Genomic DNA, 20,358 nt, shown 5'->3' with positions numbered 1-20,358 from the left:
AATATTTTGAGGCAAGGGAGCCATGAATAGTGTGTGTGTGTGTGTGTGTGTGTGTGTGTGTGTGTGTGTGTGTGTGAGAGAGAGAGAGAGAGAGAGAGAGAGAGAGAGAGAGAGAGAGAGAGAGAGAGAGAGAGAGGGAGAGAGGGAGAGAGGGAGAGAGGGAGGGAAGAAAGTGTGTAATTTCTCACCCAAATACTGAAACTGAACAACATGCAGTGCAGCTCTACTTCTGCATGATGCTTAGGCTGCAACCCTAAACATACTTTCTAGAGAGTAACCAATGAATCACAATGGGACTTAGTTCTCAAGTAAGTATGCATAGGACTACATTGTAAATTTCACAAAGCAATCTGCAAGGACCAGATAGTTTTCTGTATTCTACAATTTCTAAATTGCCATAGAAAAAAAGGTTGAAACCTCAATATGTCTCGCATTCATTAATCTGCTTTACAGAGACAAAACATACTGTACTTCAAAATAGGGGAGAATCACGTAAAGACTTTTTATTTATTAAATTAAGGTATGAACGTATAGAATCAACACAGTTTTCCCCCTAGGAAGTGACAAAGCACACATTTCATATAGCTGTTTTAACATCACTGGTACAAACACTTAAAATACCTCTTGCCATTTTGTTAGGTATGTTGCAACCACAAAAACCAAATACCACCTGGTGAGAGCACCAGCTTTTTGCTTTAAAAAAAGTAGTACAGTAGTGACAATGAACAATCGCCACATCTGTAGTTTAAAATCATTGCTTATTACCAGACCAAAACAGCAAGATACTATTTGGGCTATATTAAAACATTTTGTATCATTAGCTTTTGTAACACAATATAGATTTCAATAAACACATTTGTTCCAACGGGTTGGTGAAAAATAGATGAAAGTGCAAAAAGAACACCTGGCCCTCTATGTTCCATTTTGAGCAAAACCTCAGGACACTGTTGTAAAAATGTCCAAGTTCAGTATGTGATAAAAATATCAGCTGGAACAGAGGAGGCAACTGGAATCAATAACTACTGCATAAGGATCTAGGACAAAAGGAAGGCTTGCAGCTGTTTTCAATGAAGGTAAAGGTACCCCTGACAGTTAGGTCCAGTCGTGTCCGACTCTGGGGTTGCGGCGCTCATCTCGCTCTATTGGCCGAGGGAGCCGCCGTTTGTCCGCAGACAGCTTCCGAGTCATGTGGCCAGCATGACTAAGCCGCTTCTGGTGAACCAGAGCAGCGCACAGAAACATTGTTTACTTTCCTGCCAGAGCGGTACCTATTTATCTCCTTACACTTCGACATGCTTTCGAACTGCTAGGTGGTCAGGAGCTGGGACCGAGCAACAGGAGCTCACCCCATCACGGGGAATCTTTCACAGTGGAACAATGGATTCGTGCTATGGTGGGGAAAGCTCAGTAACAGCCATTGTAGATTTTTGAATCTTGAGGCAAAACCAGCTCAGAAATAGCAGGATTTGATTTCTTCACTTCTAAAAATGCTAATTAAGCCAAAGTAAGACTCTTTTGCTGCTAGGAAGTAATTTGCAGTATGGTTTTTGATGGTTCTCACAACATTCTGCCGTTGTTGATGAAAACGTCACCCACATCTACCAGACAGAGAATCTCTAATTGCATAGATGGATATGTGGAGTTTTGCTGGCACGATACATGGTGTATTCTCAAGAGAGAAGGAACTTGATGAAATGGCAGTTTTAAAAGGCGTTAACTTTCCACCCTGTTAAAATCCCACAAACAGGAACACAGGAGAATGGTCAGTTATGGGAAATAACTGTACCAATTGTACCAAGCTGTCAAAGAGAAAAACATTACATCTGAAGTTTCTGTCACTGCACTTTTTATATTCACTGCAGCTGTAAAACTACCACCGGCATCTAATCTAGCACCAAAGCTTATGGTTACAGGTAGGTAGCCGTGTTGGTCTGGGTTGAAGTAAAATAAAAAAATTCCTTCAGTAGCACCTTAAAGACCAACTAAGTTTTTATTTTGGTATGAGCTTTCGTGTGCATGCACACTGGTATCTGAAGAAGTGTGCATGCACACGAAAGCTCATACCAAAATAAAAACTTAGTTGGTCTTTAAGGTGCTACTGAAGGAATTTTTTTATTTTACCAAAGCTTATAGAAGACTCCAATCACAGACTTTCTCCTGAGTCAAGGTGAGTCTCTACTGCACCACGCTATACAACAGGTACAACAGGTACATCATCCTGGATTTATCCTGCACTTCTGAGATATACTAGTTTCTCTGAAGGAAAGGAAGAAGTCGCATTACTCTGACCAATCCCTTCAAAATCAAAAGTCCATCCAAAGGTGAGCAGTGTTATGACAGAGAAGAACTGAACTGGACCGCAATCAGATTGACTTCCTCTTTCACTGTACATCTTTCACTCTTTGGATACGTTGCACTGGCAATTCGAAAGAATTCATCAGCAGCATCAAGGGCAATAAGACGGTCCTGCAGGAGAGAAAAAGTGGCTGAACTCCATGCAAACTCAACACTTTATCTCCAGGTAGAATTTCTATCATTGTAACGTTTTTGCCCCTGCTGGGCAACTTTAAGACTCTCTTGGGAAGTTATCCAAACATCACTCAAGGTTGTTCGTAGCTTCTGCATATAATCTTGAACAGACAAAGGGCTTGTTTGCAACACTCCCTCCCACTGTTGTTTTAACAAGCTTAATGGAATGCGCAAAGACCTCCCATATACTAGTTTGTTTGAGGAGTACCCCAGACTCTCCTGCACTGAATCATGATACGCACACATCAAAAACATTAGGTGCTGGTCCCATTCTTTTCCATGAGCTATTTCAGCAACATAGATTTATTCAGCCTTTCAGCTAAACCATTGGTCCAATGACAATAAGCCGGGCTTGTCCTATGTTCAATTTTAGTAATTTCAAAAATATGCTGCATTAACCTGGACATGAAGGCTCCACCTAAGTCACAGGTCAACTCTGTGTCCAGGGCAGCTGTTTATCTGCTCCTACCTGCCCACTGACTGTCTCTCCAGAGTGGTGCATGCTCTAGTTATTTCTCGCTTGGACTACTGCAATGCGCTCTACGTGGGGCTACCTTTGAAGGTGACCCGGAAACTATAACTAATCCAGAATGCGGCAGCTAGACTGGTGACTGGGAGCGGCCGCCGAGACCACATAACACCGGTCCTGAAAGACCTACATTGGCTCCCAGTACGTTTCCGAGCACAATTCAAAGTGTTGGTGTTGACCTTTAAAGCCCTAAACGGCCTTGGTCCGGTATACCTGAAGGAGCGTCTCCACCCCCATCGTTCTGCCCGGACACTGAGGTCCAGCTCCGAGGGCCTTCTGGCGGTTCCCTCGCTACGAGAAGCCAAGTTACAGGGAACCAGGCAGAGGGCCTTCTCGGTAGTGGCACCCACCCTGTGGAATGCCCTCCCACTAGAGGTCAAAGAGAACAACAATTACCAGACCTTTAGAAGGCATCTCAAGGCAGCCCTGTTTAGGGAAGCTTTTAATGTCTGATGGATTTCTGTATTTTAGTGTTTTGTTGGAAGCCGCCCAGATGGGCGGGGTATAAATAAATTATTATTATTATTATTATTATTATTATTATTATTATTATTATTATTACTGGTGATAGTTTGTGGTAAGCCCCAGCAACAAAAGACACTTAATAAAGTTCTTGCCACAAAAGGGGCACAAATTTGTGATAATGGAATCATTTCACAAAAACGAGTACAATAATCAATAACAGTTAAGATATACTTCTTGCCAGGTTTTGTGGCTTGTGGCATTGGGCCAATAATAAAGGTAAAGTCCAGTCGTGACTGACTGGGGTTCCGGCGCTCATCTCGCTCTATAGGCCGAGGGAGCCGGCGTTTGTCCGCATACAGCTTCCGGGTCATGTGGCCAGCATGACAAAGCTACTTCTGGCAAACCAGAGCAGCGCACGGAAACGCCGTTTACCTTCCCGCCGGAGCGGTCAGGGCAATAAAATTCTCTAGTAACCTTTCCCAATGTATGCTTAAACCCCCAAGTGTCCTGAAAAGGCAGCATTGTGAGCCAGATGTAAAACAGTCTATCTGTATGTCTGGGGTCCTACCAACTGTCAGCTCACACTCTGGGGCAGATTTCTTTGGAAGGAACTGTTTATAAAGCAACCAGATGAAACTAACTCTTGATTCAGTGCCAGAGACAACTGTCAAGATGCCATCTGTGGCTCTTTGCACGAAAGCTGCTATATTTCTATATTGAAGCAAGCTTGCAGTGATGTAAAATCTTGGGCTGGAAAGGCCATTCCTATTCACGGGAACAATCATGAGCAGGACTGTATGGAGCTAGACAGGCACTACTACCAATGTACTTTCCAAATCACACTGAGCGGTTCCATGAAAGAGTATGAAAAAGGAAAGAGAGAAGTCAAGACTTACCACCACAAAGAGGTATCTCTCCGAAAGCTCCCAGCTTGTTGGGAAAATAGCTGTCTCCTCAGACAGCTTCAAGAGGATCTCTCGGGCTTTGCTCATGTTCTGAGAGTCACTGACGATGCTTCGTTTGGTCACTGATAACAGGGTATCTGCTTCCTTCAGAAAACCTAGGGCAGGATTTTAAGTCCCATTTTAGCAAATGTAGGTTACTGCAAATATATTTGCAAAGGATCAAAAGGATCTTGCAGACACATGGGAAACCCAGTGGTAAAATGAAATGGGACACAGTATTAAGTACGGTAATGGTGGGGTTTTTTGTTTTTAAATATCTCACTATCACACAAAATTGAGTGCATATATCTTTGCTTTTCTTTGTGCGTATATATTAGATCCTTCCCTCACATATACATACTGTTTGTATGTTAACTACTGTATTAGAAAATAGCCTGAACTTAACTGACTTACCCAAATCTTCCAAAATGCATTTCCACCTGTTTCTCACTTCCCTTCGCATTTGCCGTAGGGTATAGATGTCATAGTTCAGTTTTTGCCATTCCTGCAAAGGAAGAAGAAGATCGGCCAATTTTACTCCTGAATGCCATGATCACTGCAGATGGTGACAGCAGTCACGAAATTAAAAGACACCTGCTTCTTGGGAGAAAAGCAATGACAAACCTAGACAGCATCTTAAAAAGCAGAGACATCACCTTGCCGTTAAAGGTCCGTATAGTTAAAGCTATGGTTTTCCCTGTAGTGATGTATGGAAGTGAGAGCTGGACCATAAAGAAGGCTGATCACCGAAGAATTGATGCTTTTGAATTATGGTGCTGGAGGAGACTCTTGAGAGTCCCATGAACTGCAAGAAGATCAAACCTATCCATTCTGAAGGGAAACAGCCCTGAGTGCTCACTGGAAGGACAGATCCTGAAGCTGAGGCTCCAATACTTTGGCCACCCCATGAGAAGAGAAGACTCCCTGGAAAAGACCCTGATGTTGGGAAAGATTGAGGGCACAAAGAGAAGGGGACGACAGAGGACGAGATGGTTGGACAGTGTTCTCGAAGCCACCAACATGAGTGACCAAACTGCGGGAGGCAGTGCAAGACAGCAGTGCCTGGCGTGCTCTGGTCCATGGGGTCAAGAAGAGTCGGACACAACTAAACAACTACAATTGTCACCCTATAAAAAGGTAAAGGGCCCCTGGACAGTTAAGTCCAGTCAAAGGCAACTATGGGGTGCAGCACTCATCTCGCTTCCAGGCCAAGGAAGCCAGTATTTGTCCACAGACAGCTGTCTGGGTCATGTGGCCAGCATGACTAAACCGCTTCTGGTGCAACAAAACATGACGTGACGGAAACCAGAGCGCAAGTAAATGCCGTTTACCTTCCCGCTACAGTGGTACCTATTTACACTGGTAAATGCACTGGTATGCTTTTCAACTGCTAGGTTGGCAGAAGCTGGGACATAGCAATGGGAGCTCACCCCATCGCATGGATTCAAACTGCCGACCTTCTGATCAGCAAACCCAAGGGGCTCAGTGTTTTAGACCACAGCGCCACCCACATCCCTTGTCACCGTGTAAGACCAGGAAGATACATACAGTATATTGGTACAGAAACAAAGCTTGACATTACAGTCTCAGGTAGAGACACACTTTGGAAATAACTAACATAGAAACTACTATCACAGATAGAACATAAACAACGAAACGATATATTTGGATATAGGCATTTTCATATAACAGATGTCAAATGGAGAACACACATGACTAAAAGCAAATTGACAGTAAACTCCTGTGTGCAGCAGTCCTTTGAGTATTTCCCAAGTTTTGATCACTGGATTGTGCTGCTTACTCCTACTATTTTATTTTATTTTTACTTTTGAGAAAATATAATAATAAAAAAGAAAATATAATAATTTTATTTGCTGGCTAAAGGGTTTTGAGGGTTTATTTTATGTTGTTTTGTTTATTCAATCTGTATAACACCCTTCATCTGAAGACTGCATGGGGTTCACAGCATAAAAATACAGAATAATACCACAAAATACATATTAAAAAGAAGAACAAAACCCAAACAAACCAATAACCCTGCTTCCACAAACACATTTAAAAGGACATAGACCGTAAATCAGCCGCTCATTGATAAAGAATGTTTTTGCCTGGCACCTAAAAATGTACAATGAAGGCACTGTTGTAAACAAAATCTGCCCTTAGAGAGTCCTTTGTAGGTTCTCCATCGGTAGGAGAAAATAACAGAGGCCAACCAGAGAATATTGAGAAGCAAAGCAGCTAGTAAGCCTGGTCTTTATTGAACTGTTGTAAGAGGGTGCTCCCTTACAGGCAGGAGAAAGGAGGAGGACCCAGAACAAAGGTGTGCCTGCCCTTATATAGACATTTTGAAATTCCCTGCCCAAGACCACCCCTCCATACATCATACCTACATCACAGAAAAGGCAGTCTACAACAGAAATTTGAATATTGTTGTTTTTCCTGTCTGCCAGGTTATCTGATAATGCCTTATCTAATTGCCTTTCTTGATAGTCTGGCCATTTCTTTGAGATGGTAATTACTTAATTCCTGAGACAATGGGAAGGTTCCCTCACCCCCTCCCTCCTTGCAGAGAAACATTTGGTCAGTTTGGGAGTCAAAATGGTTTCAGGTCTTTCTGTACTGTTTTCAGTCATTGGTTTATATATTTATGTATGTGTTTGCGTTGTACATTTATGAACATTTATTATATATCTAAGACCTTAAAATTCTTAAAACAGTACCAGATGAACCTCCTTGGGGAGAACATTCCACAAACAGGGAACCACTACAGAAAAGGCCCGTTCTCATGTTGCCACCCTCCAGATCTCTCATGGAGAAGGCACATGAGGAAGGGCCTCAGAGAATGATTGCAGGATCTGGGTCGGTTCGTATTGAGATGGGCAGTCCTTGAGGTACTGTGGTCCTGAGCCGTTTAAAACATCAACTCAGTTGAAATTGCTCTTATAATTTGATATAAGGGCTATTTGTCCTAACAAGAGGTTCAGCAGAGGCAACACATTAAACAGTTACTTGATGCTTAGAATCTGTGATCCAGTGGGCTGCACCAGTCAGTGTTTATTCTGCAACATCTGCTTTCATACATTAGGCACACAAGGCGCATAGCAAGTTCAGGGCTCCATGATTCCTTGATAGGAAGGATGAATTCAATGTCTCAACCAGCTGCTGCTGGCCTTGCCTTTTTGTTCTGTTTGTGGCATTGTGCTGGAAGTGGGAAGCTGTTGGTGATGCCACTGGATGGAAGTCACTGGCTGAGTACAGAAGTGGTAGTAGAGACACTTACGCAAGCAGGCAGCCTGCTGACTCCTTATCACCCAATCAAGGCTGGTTTGCAAAACCGACCTTTGACCAAGATTTACACATTCCACACTGTCTTAATAAATGTGTCACAGAAAACAAATATTTGCAGAAGAAGATAGGGCTAAAGGCTCACAAGAGGCTGTTTCCTGTGCTGTTCGCAATGGTTTCTTTACATTCATTTCATTTTGGGTTAGAATTACGCCACAATGCAACCAGCAAGAAGATTTCTATGCGTCAAGGCATTTGCCAGCTACCTGCATGTGTTTTGCTTACTTTCTTTTTCTGGAGCCTTACGGATGGAGGAAAGGTCTTGGTAATACCCAATGATGGCAGTGCCTGGCTCAGTATCCATCCAGTTATGGAACACCTTCAGCAGAGAGGACACCAAGTAGTTGTCATTGCTCCTGAGACAAACTTATGGATAAAGTCATCTGTACATTATACAATGAAAACATTTGCCGTGCCCTACTCAAAGGAATACTTGAAAGAAGAATTCCAAAAGCTTGGTCACAAGATTTTTGCACGCCAGCCTTTCCTGGAAAGAATGACTGGGACATTTTCAAGAATAAGAAATATTACAATGCTTCTATATAATAATTGCAAGCAGCTTTTAAACAACAAAGAGCTGGTTTCTTACCTTAAAGAAACCAAATTCAACGTTGTATTTATGGATCCAGTGTTTCCATGTGGGCAGATCTTGGCTGAGTATTTATCTCTTCCTTCTATTTACTACTTGCGGGGAATTCCATGTGGTTTAGACTTTATGGCAACACAGTGTCCAAACCCACATTCTTATGTCCCAAAATTTTTCTCGGGCAATACAGATCACATGAACTTTAACCAGAGAGTGAAGAATTTTTTAATCAGCTCACTGGAATCCGTGATATGCTATTTTCTTTATTCACCCTATAGAACACTGAACAAGGAATTCCTGCACCAAGATATGTCAGTAACAGACCTTTATAGTCATGCATCAATTTGGCTTCTGCGCTATGACTTTGTTTTTGAATATCCCAGGCCTATCATGCCCAACATGGTCTTCATTGGGGGTATAAACTGTGCAAAGGAAAATCCACTGACTCAGGTTGGAGTCCAACTCTCCACTCCCCCTTACTGAGACTGTTCAAAACTTCACTTTAAAAATGGAGGATGAGAAACGGATTAGGATTGAGATATTTCATAGTAGATTGGAAAAGTTAATAGCATGTGCCCATCTCCCTTTTGACATATCAGAATGTCTGTGGCCATACTACCTTGAACATGCCCGATCTTGTCTGGTCACGGAAGCTAAGCAGGGTCAGGCCTGGTTAGTACTTGGAAGGGAGACTTAATATTGGAATCAAGAGGCTCAATGCAATTACCAAGCAGCAAATTTAAAATAATATGCACAGAGGCCCTGGGCTTATAAATCCTAATGCCTAATACCTTAGCTGAGCTTAGAGAACAGCCTTATTATATCATATTTATGTCAGCTTGCTAACTTGCTTTGCTGATGTGGAAAACTTTATTGAGTATGATTTTTTTATTATTTTTATTGGTTGCTGTACTTACTGCATTTGTGTTTTCTGTTGTAAACCTGCTCTGTGATTACTTCTGGGATGAAGAGCAATTTGAAATATCCTAAATGATATGTTTTTACAGTGGTGCCTCGCAAGACAAATTCAATTCGTTCCGCGAGTCAATTCGTTTTGCGAAAAATTCGTCTTGCAAATTGTGGTTTCCCATAGGAATGCATTGAATTTTTTTTTTATTATTTTTTTGCCCATAAGAACACATTAATTAAATTTCAATGCATTCCTATGGGAAACCGCAATTCGCAAGACTAATTTTTCACAAAACAAATTTGTCTTGCGAGTCACCATCAGATCGCAAGACGCATTCATCTTGCGAAAAATTCGTCTTGCAGGGCATTCGTCTTCCGAGGTACCACTGTATAGAGATTCCTGAAATTCAATATCCTGACCAGTGTCTAAGACTGAATGGGAGGGCAGGTAGACCATTAGGCTGGTCTAGGACAATTCTTCTCAGGGGCAAAAGAAAAATGTAAGCCAGGCAGGGGAGAGAGGAGGAGGAGGAAGAGGAGGAGGAAGAGGAGAGGCTGCCACTATTACAGCAGTGGCAAAACAACAGCAGCAAAAGTAAGTGGAGGGGAGAGGAAGGGTCCCTGCTGGGGAGGGGCAGAGGAGAGAAGGGGCAGCAGGAGGGCCTACAAGGAAGGATTTGTCCTGGACCCCACATTGCCCCCCCCCAGACAGATCTGGTTCTAGAAATGGTCTGATGTTTTTACACACTCTCTCTCTTACCTACCCAGCAAAGGTTACTTTTTCTTTTAGCTTTTTGGGAGAGATGAAAATATTCCCACATAACACAGAATTCTCACCAAAAGTTTGTTTGTTTGTTTTCCCTAGGAATTTGAAGCCATGGTAAACAATTCTGGCGAACATGGCATTGTAGTGTTTTCCTTGGGTTCAATGGTTTCTGAAATTCCAATGAAAAAAGCTATGGAAATAGCTGAAGCGTTTGGAACAATACCTCAGACGGTAAGAAGGGAAAATTGTAACCTCTATTCACGTAGGATGTTAAATACTTTGGTCCATTATGCATGTGTTGCTGTCTGCTTTAAAAGCAGCTCCGAAGCTAAAGTTGACACACAACCCTTTGCCTCAGTCCAACAAGCAATCTTGCAGCTTGACACAGTATGAACTGGGAAGCTGTTCACATACAGCTCTTTAGAGATATTGCCATGGTACTTTAGATGCCAGCTGCTGACTCAGTCCCTGCTCAAAAGCTACAGAAAGCACAGCTACAGCTGATCTTGCTGCAATAAGACAACAGGGGAACAATCTGTGAATAAAAAAATTCCTTCAGTAGCACCTTAAAGACCAACTAAGTTTTTATTTTGGTATGAGCTTTCGTGTGCATGCACACTTCTTCAGATGCATGCACACGAAAGCTCATACCAAAATAAAAACTTAGTTGGTCTTTAAGGTGCTACTGAAGGAATTTTTTTATTTTACTTCGACCCAGACCAACACGGCTACCTACCTGTAACCAAATCTGTGAATAGTTCCCTGACAGTTGTCACGTTTGGCTGCATTCCAGATAAAGCTGCCAGAGCTGAGCCCTCGGCGGGTTCCCCTAACTGTACAGCAACCACAAGTGGAACAATGCAGAAAACCCTGCTGATCTTCATAACCAACATTCTGCAACTAAATTTCAGGTCATATGGACTAGGTCTTGGTTCTTTAAGTTGGGGAGGGTGGGCTAAAATATTATCTGAAATCCAGAGGCTAGAGACATCTGTTGGAAAAAGTTTTAGTGATGATAGATTGTAGTATAACCATGTTAGTTAATCAATTACCAGTCCAGAAACTGGTGAAATTTGGCCTTCTCTGCATTTTTTTGCTACCATAACATGAGACTTCTTCCCTCATTACTCTGAGAATACTTCTCATTGACTGCCGAGAAGTGAGAGGAGTCTATAATAAATTGATTTCCCAGGCTTGCATCATCCTTCTTCAAAGTAAGAAAGAGCTACTTTAGCAGCATCCATCATGTTGCCCTATGTCAGACTTCCTAAACCTGGTGGCTTCCAGATGCATTTGAAAAGGAGCTTTTGCCACATGGTAAACCAAGTATAATCAGTTATGTCACATTCTAAATCAGTCTTCCAGGACATTCTTAAACCTGTTTGGTGTCCGGGATCATATTTGAGGAAGGTTTTTAAATATTTAAAAGTATTCCCTTTGAATATTATTGTGAAGGACAGGAGCTATAGACTGCCCCCTCCCATCGTGACAACCAGTTCCTCTCCGAGCACAAGCGGGAGCGGGGAAGGAGATGAGTCTAGCGGGGAAACAGGAAGTAGAGGGCAGGGCTCTGACAGGGTCACAGAGCCCCTGCGCCGACCGGGAGAGGAAGGAAGGGAGAGGGAAAGAGGGAGGCAGGAAAACATTGCTAGAAGGCCCCTCCCTCCAGTTCCGGAGCTGCTCATGAAGAAAAGGGGGCGGAGATTGGGGATTCCCAGACTACTTTGTTGGAAAAAGACGCGGGAATCCCCATTCCGGGGTACTGACCCAGACTGAGAACATGTACATTGTACAGCTTCTGCACTGTAAATAGTCTGCACATAATAAAAGCATAAAAATGCAACGTGCCGGAGTCGTTACTCTAGAGTAGCCGCCAGCGATCCTGTGACAATTATAAAGAATTTATTATTATTATTATTTTTCATTGTCTGGATAATCATGAAACTAATTCCATATTACTTTATCCTAGCGTGAGATCCCATGCAGATTCAGACCATTATAGACTTACGGACATGATTACATGCTATTTTATGAGATAAATTATTGGGAATGGTTTGTGTTTTGATTTTTTGTAAGCTTTTACATTTTTTAAAGTCACAGAGAGAGTGCAATATTCTTCGTTTCTGTTTATATTTGCCTAACTTGGGGCAAAGCATTTGCACTGAATTATCTTCCCTCTGTTATCTACTGAAATGTGTTGGATTTAGATACAAGACCTGGATTCAAATCCTAGCTAACTCTTTGTCCTGGTTCACATGTCACGGCAAGGCAAGGCAAACTATCTGATGGCTCCTGAAGAGGAACTCACACATGCTTTGCTCCTTCTTGGTTTTTTAACCTGAGCTTCACATGGCAGCTAAGCCAAGGTTTGAACTGAGAATTGTAGTTAAGGTCTCTGTTCCAAGGTTTGTCCACCAAAGGTTGCAAAAGGCTTGTTTGTATCTCAGCCTATGAAGCTGAGATATGATCATCCAAACACAGCCACTGGGTGTTAAGTAGGCATGAATTCTCCATCAGTAAATTGGGAATAGTACTGCTCTAAGGATAGGTGATATATGTTATTCAGTTTCGGATAAAGAATAGGACTTTAAACTTTAAAAAAATCTATTAATTTTAGTCCATTCTTTAAACATGTTTTTTATTTTAAAAAAATGACATAATACAATTGCATAAAAATAAAAATTAAACACACACAAAAGGATACAAATATGCATTCACAACCCCTGGGAAAAATAATAATGACTGATATTTTATTCTTCAGTTAAACTTATGCATGGGTAAAAACTAGAAGTGTACTTTCATTCTTTTATATACAAGCAGTAACTTATTTATTTGTTGTTAACCAATATCCCACCTTTCCAACTAATGGGGCTCTTTGAAGAGGCATTGCACCCTACGTAAGAGATAGGAGAGAATGCTTGTTCAAGTGCAATTTGAAGTTTTTGTAAGTGTTTGAAGTGAAAAGATCTATTTCCTAATCTATGTATTTCCTTCCTCATGAAGGTGCTATGGAGATATACAGGAGAAACACCCCCAAATCTTCCAAAGAACACAAAGCTTGTGAAGTGGCTACCACAAAATGATCTGCTTGGTATGTCTGGGACAGGAATTACATTGTTGTCTATAACCAGCACTTAATGCTGCTTCTATGCCACTAGCTGCATCTTAGCAATACCATGAGAGAGTGGATCTAAATACTGTTTAGCAAAGTGTAAAGTAATGTGATGTTGGATGGGCATGCTCCCACATTGCTCTTGGTCATGTACACTCATAGCAAAGCCCTGTAGCTGTAAAAGCTGGGCTAGGAAAAGAAAACCCTGCCTGGAGCATTATGCTCACAGTGTGCATAAAAAACTAAGGAAATGGATGAAAGGACTGTGGGCACAGATGCCAAAATGTGAGCCGTGAAATAGGGGTGAGGGGAAAATTTGATTCAGTTCACATTGAAAGGCAAGCTTACTTCATTCGCACTATCCAAAACCATCTGTGAACTAAATCACAGCCGTCCTTCAAAATTCACACTGCTCCGAATTCTGCAATGCAAGTAATGTACAAAAATTTATATACTATGGTGAGGAATGCATTAAAATGCTCAAAGTAGTAAAAATAACCTACAAGAATCCATTATATTAGGAGAAATTCACACTAAAACGTTGGCGAGTTTTCATGATGAATAATAATAATAATCGCAAACTGGCATAGAAATATGGAGAACTGAACATAAGACTGGTAAGATGAGAAACTTGGAGAAACCAAAATTGACTGATTTGCTGATCCTTACCCATAACTACTTGGAGTGAAACAATGACTGACCAAAGTACCATTGGCATTAATGGAATTTAGCACCAAACTAGACATGATACTGGAGGCAGCTGATATCCTGCTTTCTACAGGTGTACCTGAGAACTCTCTTGCATGCTTGATCCCAAGAAGACGGGGCTCCCTGCCGATCACTTGATGTTCAGTTCTGCGTCTCTGCTTGTCCCACATCTGACATTACATGTGGTGTCAAGTATGGGGCAGGTGGGTGTGGTTTGAAGAAAACAGCCTCACAGGCCAAATCTGGTGGGTCAAATCTGACTCTCAGGCCAGAGGGTCTCCACCCTTTATATTGAATTGAGGGATCAGGGATGGAGAACCCAAGCCTCTTTATCTGGCCTTCAGGACTCAACACAGGCCATGCCCCCTAGGCCACATGCTTCACTGGCCCTCCTCTGCACCCTACCTGGCTGGACTGGGTCCTTGAACTGTGATAGCACCTCTTCCTTGCCTGGATGGAGAGTGGCAGGACCCACCACTGGTCTGGAATCCTCGAAGGCTGTCCATGAAGGAATGTGACTCTTTGGCTGACAAAGGGTCCCCACCCCTGGTCTAGATGGCCTAGAAGGGGCCACTTCTCTCCTCCCACAGTTCTGTGCCATCCTTCTGAAAGGCATTTTGCTAGACTGTACATACGGTAACAGTCCAAGGAGATCTGCTTAATCATATAGCTTTTTAATTTGAACGTCAATTGGCTGCTTCCATAAAAATGCAATTTTAAAACTTGGCCTAGAGACGTTGTAGTTAGCAGAATAAACAACCTGTTGGTATTTCTCCACCCCCTGCTCTTTCCTCAACAGCTCATCCAAAAGCCAGAGCCTTTATCACTCATGCTGGCTCCCATGGGGTCTATGAGGGGATCTGCAATGCAGTACCAATGGTGTTGATGCCACTTTTTGGAGATCAAATGGACAATGCAAAGCGGATGGAATCTCGAGGAGCAGGAGTGACTCTGAATGTAGTTGAAATGACTTCCAAGGATTTATCTGAGGCACTGAAGGCTGTTATTTATGATAAAAAGTGAGTAATGAGAAGTACAAAACTCATTTTAGGGTTGGCCCAAAGTACATTTAAAATCAGAATATGCAAGGAAATATACCATGGAAATTTTCTTTCTTCTTTTCTTCAGTGCATTGTTGTCTTTCTCACTGGCAGTTATTGGTTATTCAGAGGAAATGAAATAATGCCTGGTGACCAGGAGCGTTCTGCACCGGGCGTGGGGGAGGGTTGCAGGGTGCCACAGGGGTCTGTTGGGCGGCAGGGTGGCTGCTGGGGGGTGGACTTCCTGGTGGGATGGGAGCTTGAGGGCGGCACAGAGGTTGCTTGGTGATTCGGGCACTGCAAGGGGGCGGAGCCACTGCTCGTCACTGAAATCAGGGGGGGGGGTTGTACACTGCTGCTGGTGACAGGTAAAGAAGAAAGTCTCTTCTAAACAACTCTTCTGTTTGTACTGCTTTGATTCTTTACCTGGACTCTGGGGTCCTCTACACTAGTGGTTTTAAAAATGTCTTCTGTCAGACCATGGCATTCTCAGAAGCTAATCAGAGTATTATCTATGAAAAGTTAAGTAATGGCAACGTTCCATAAACGATAGCTTTCCCTACAATGAACAGCTGCAAGAGAGTTTGGAGTATCTTCTAATGTGTGCTGCTAGCTCCCCCAAGGGGACAATAAGTGGGGGCAGGGGGGGAGGGCCAAGAAGCGTGCTCCAGGTGAGCCAAGTGCCTTGGAGTATTCTCCAAAATCCTCCAAATGCGCAGGAGTTTCCAGGAAGGCATTATGCAGGGGTTCCTTCACAGACAGGTTGATCTGGAAAGCATTCCGTAACCATCACAAACCACTGTCCTGCACAATATTCCATCTCTGCTCCTTGGCAATACTGTATCTGCCAAGGCAAGCCAGCAAATCTGCCGCTTGTTGATTCATACAACCCTGTGCTGATTCATATTATAATCCTATTTCCAGTAGGGGGGTTTACACAGTCACTGTGGGGCAACTGAAGGGAATGGAAAAGGACGCCCTTGCAGGAACTGTCAGGAAGCAGCAGTGAAGGCAGGGGGCGTCTCCGTCCACATTGGGAAGTGGCACTGTTCTTGACTACCTGCCAGCTCCTGCTTAGCTCAGCAGGCCACATTCTGTCAGCGGGTGTGTTTAAGAGATACTGACTGAGATCATCCCTCCTCCAACTGCCACCTGCTGGTGGTCACCAGTATCATCAGTTGCATCACAGAAGTTCCTGGACACTGCATCATTTTCTATTTTTATCTCCAAGGACCTGCAATGAGCAGCAGCTGTCACGTAGGAGACACGTAGGAACGGGGGGGGGTTGCATCCCATGTCCCCAGTCTCTCAGCATGTCCAGCCTCTACGCAGTGGAGGTCTCAGCTGCTCAGGGGATCCACATTTGTAATAGAAAAATAACCTCAGTAATATAAACTAGAGAATGGCATCAACTCCACTTGGATTTCAAATGCTTTGGAAATCTGCTTCTATGTTGTGTGTTTTATTTCCCTGTAATATTTATTTGCTAAAGAGGTTCTTTTCTTTTAGGTATAAAGAGAACATCCAGCGTCTCTCAGCTCTCCACCTGGACAGGCCCATTGAACCTCTTGATCTTGCGGTGCATTGGGTGGAGTTTGTGATGAAGCACAAGGGGGCTCCCCACTTGAGGCCAGTAGCACATGACCTCAACTGGATCCAGTATCACTCTATTGACGTCATGGCCTTCCTCCTGGCTGTTGTACTCCTTGCCCTATTTATCTCACTGAAGTGCTGCCTGTTTTGCTTTAGAAAGTGTTTTTGTAAAAGTGGAAGGATGAGCAAGAAAAGCAAATCAAAATCACATTGAAATGGGGTGGGGCATGTAAGATGAAGAGGAATAGAAGAAATTGGGTCCTGCTCTTGATGTCCTCCAGAGGTTTTGGATTACAACTCCTATCAGACCTAGCTAGCATGGTCAGAGATGACAGGAGCTGTGGTACAAAATAGCTGGAGGGCACTATGTTGTCTACCGCTGTCTAAAAGCATCCTTCCTCAATCTCAGTTCCAATTTGCAGGCGCTCTTAAAAACACATACGTGATGATTTGCAAGGTCACTTCCATGCCTATATATGCATTCAAACTATTTTAGTCAAGGAACAAGCAATTTGATAGCCAAGGGACCTGTGAACTTCCATACAGATCCCACAGTTCTGTAGTCAATTGATCTGTTGGGGAATCAATTGTTTGCATAACTTATCTTGTTGTTGTTGTTTTTAAATCATTTTCATTAATTTTCCAATACAAAAGCCAATTAACACATAATCATAATAATCCAATTAAAAACAATAAACAAAAAAAGACCAAATTGCAGTCCAAATTGTTAATTATTTATTTTTTCCAGGCTTCCCATAGTCTGGACCTATTGAAGTGTATCTCCAATGTCTCGTTCTTGTTGTTCCCCTATTTTCCACATTCCAATTTTAATACTTTAAAGTTTTCCGTCCCTGGCTATGCAATTCTCAATCATGTCCAAAATCATATGTCATTGCATCCATCAAGTATAGCTTTATTTCTAAATATATATTTTTCCAACTGTCTATTTAGCAGCACAGCTTTTCCTGACTTCATTCCAATCTTCCGATCCAGGCTGTTATCCAAGTCTTCATTTAGAGTTTAATGACGCAGCAACTCCCATGTTTTTAAGTTGTTAGGTTACTCCCATCCGGGCTGTTGTCCAAGTCTGTCATTTGATATTAGGCATACTGTTTGCATATTGCAATGTAAATGAACTGTATTCCACAGATATAAGTCATTTGATGATCGATCAGCTTTCAGAGACCACACAATCCCCCCTCCTGGACCCTAGGAGGGAAGCTGCTAGACATCTATTTAGCCTTCTGTCTCGCACTTAATGAAGACATTCTGCAAACAGGTGGACCGTATGTTGTCCCAAATCATTAAAAAACCAATTGTAAGTATTGAGAAGCAAAAAAAGAACATACCAATCCCTCCATAATCCAAACGCCATGATGAGAATCTCTTTGAAGTCCGAGCTTTGAAATCCAAGCCAGGAACTGTACAAATCTGCAGGTTTTTTCTCAATCTTCTTTAGTCCAGACTATGTCTGTTTATTGTCCAAATCTGATTATTTTATCAAACAGATATTTCCGGCTATGAGAGTGCCTTCGGAGAGTCCCGGCCGTGTCATGCTCTGGGACCCAGTGTCCTGCTGCTTGCACCTCGATGCAAGCTGACAATCTCGGACAATCTGCAGGTCTACAAGACAGTCCTCCCCCACCCTGGGGAGTCTGACAGGGCTAATTACTCCCATATCAACCCTGAATTACTGGCATGGCTGGGGTCCGATCATATGGGAATTAGCCATTTCTCACCGCCAGAAACAGGAAGCCTCCTGCATAACTTATCTTGAACTGATGGGTCGAGACCCACAACTGGGGTCAGTGGTGTCACCAGTGTTTTGGAGGGAGGGTTGTTTTAACAGGAAGAGAGAGATGGAAAAGTTCAGATAGCAGAGGAAGATAGCTGGGCTACCTTTAACAATTGAGTAAGAGAGCGGATTCTGACAAGTGGAGCTCATTGCACAGGGTTGATAAAAGCTGCTCATGAGAATGCCGCCTTCCATAGGAACCCCCTGCCCCCTCCTTTCCTGGAAAGAGAAGAACAAAGTATGGCCTTATTATGCAAATAAATAGGAGGAGGAGGACAGGATGGGAATATGCAATCAAATTTAAAGTGGAGCCTGCTTTGCTGGTGGACCTGAAAAGGTTGGCTATTAATGTCCCATGTTAGTTGGGTGTCTAAAGTCACTTCCAAAACCTAAATGCCTTCACAGATGACCCTCTCCCTTGGAAATGGCAGCACAGCTGTGTTTGTTGGCTACAAGTGTTAATTAGAACAAACTCCTGATTCCCCTCCGACTTCTTCTTCTTGTTATTGTTGTTGTGACAGCATCTCCTGTAATATTAAGAAGACAGTGAACATCCTTGTGAGCACCTTACTAATACTGCCGGTCTGGTTGTCTATAAGGGGCCCTTTTCGAAGAGTGGCAGGCGAAAATGATGGACTATGCGGAATTAGCAAGACTGACTAGCAGGATCCAAAACCAGGGAGAGTCAAGGTTCCAAAAGGACTGGAGTAAATATGTGGACTATATGGAGAAGAACTGTAGAAGTTTAAAGACACTTACAGGACTGAAATAAATCCTACGAATTGACCTCAAACAGAAGGAATAAAGGAACTGCAAGATAAGAATGGACAGAAAAAACCTGTTTGGGGGGAGGGAGGGAAGTCAAAGCTCGGCAGAGCAAAGAAATTTGAAATAATTGATAAGATGGTTAGAAGAAAAATCTTTGTTTGTTATGTTTATGTTATGTTATGTTTGTTTATTATTGTTTAAATGTGATTAATTGGAAAATTCAATAAAATGTCTTTTAAATATATATATATATATAAGGGGCCCTTTTCAGAAACATCCTGTACATAGAAACATAAGGCCAGTGGTCCATTTAATCAAGCATCCTGTTTTCATGGAACCGGAGGTGGCAGGAAACAAAAAAATGACTATTGAGGAGACATAACAAATATAATGGGAGAAGAAGTTCTGCTGTGGCTCTGTGATCGGAGGAGCCCCTCTTACCCTCCTCCTTGAGAGGACCATTGGGACAATGGGAGAGGTGAAATACCTCAGGAAAATAGGGGGGATGACAAAAGGGAATATATGGGTATGGTAGGGGTGGGAGGAATGGGGGAGGGGGTGAATGGGATGGGTAATGGGTTATATAAGTATCATAAGACACGAGACCAGAAATTAAGAAGAACATTTAACTCATTGATAATGAAATAAGGATTTCAACCTTAAACATTAGAGGGCTGGGGTCGATTATGAAAAGGAGGATAGAAACATTACTGAATAAAGATAAAGCAGTTGTAATATTTTTACAGGAAACGCATCAGACGAAAGAGGGGGTTAATGAACTCAGAATGAGAGGTGTAAATAATTATGAAAAAGCATATGGTACTTCAAAATCAAGAGGGGTAGCAACTATAATTTCAAAGAGATGTGGGTTTAGTATATTAAAGATGAAGAAAGATCCTGAGGGAAGATACATTATAATTCAGGGAATAATGGCGGGGGAAGAATACACTATAATTAATATTTATGCTCCTAATGAAAATCAGGTGGAACTTTTTGATAAAGTGTTTAAGGAAATGGAGGATATTCAAAAGCGTTATATATGATTATGGCAGGAGATTTCAATATGGTATTAGATAAATGACTGGATAAGTCAAATCCTACCCCAGAGGAAAGATGTAATAACATTACAGGATTAGCTAAAATTATGAAAAGGAGAGTGATGAGGGGAGGAGAGAAGAAATTTTCATTCTTCTCACTAGTGCATAAGACCTACTCAAGGATCAATTATATCTTTGTTTCAAAAAACTTAGTATCTAAAATAACGAATAC

At 42.3% G+C, this 20,358-nt stretch overlaps 2 protein-coding genes across 3 annotated transcripts in view; one reads left to right on the top strand and one right to left on the bottom strand.

Moving 5' to 3' along the window:
• Positions 1–481: 481 nt before the first annotated feature.
• The window catches only part of MREG (melanoregulin), a 45,157-nt gene continuing 25,280 nt past the window's right edge, over positions 482–20,358 (bottom strand). Inside the window, exons 3-5 of the mRNA XM_088666491.1 lie at positions 4,882–4,972; positions 4,420–4,583; positions 482–2,466 (exon numbers count right to left, since the gene is read on the bottom strand). Coding sequence (XP_088522617.1) covers positions 2,332–2,466; positions 4,420–4,583; positions 4,882–4,972 — 390 coding nt within the window. The 3' untranslated portion in view covers positions 482–2,331. The remainder of the gene's footprint in view (positions 2,467–4,419; positions 4,584–4,881; positions 4,973–20,358) is intronic.
• Positions 7,602–19,333, top strand: LOC118096827 (UDP-glucuronosyltransferase 1A1-like). 2 transcript variants are annotated; one of them, XM_088666437.1, is made up of 6 exons: positions 7,602–7,751; positions 8,141–8,848; positions 10,173–10,304; positions 13,077–13,164; positions 14,693–14,912; positions 16,443–19,333. In XM_088666437.1, exons 1-6 carry the CDS (start codon positions 7,605–7,607, stop codon positions 16,738–16,740), a joined length of 1,593 nt encoding a protein of 530 aa, XP_088522563.1. In that variant the 5' UTR covers positions 7,602–7,604; the 3' UTR covers positions 16,741–19,333. The 2 variants fall into 2 exon arrangements, with proteins under 2 accessions (XP_088522563.1, XP_034994953.1); XM_035139062.3 differs by lacking the exon at positions 7,602–7,751 and having other exon boundaries at positions 7,876–8,848.

The sequence above is a fragment of the Zootoca vivipara genome, chromosome 1 (assembly GCF_965207765.1).
Source record: "Zootoca vivipara chromosome 1, rZooViv2.hap1.1, whole genome shotgun sequence".
Classification (NCBI taxonomy): Eukaryota; Metazoa; Chordata; class Lepidosauria; order Squamata; family Lacertidae; genus Zootoca; species Zootoca vivipara.
Note: the sequence above shows the minus strand (reverse complement) of the source record. Positions and strands in the feature narration are given on the sequence as shown.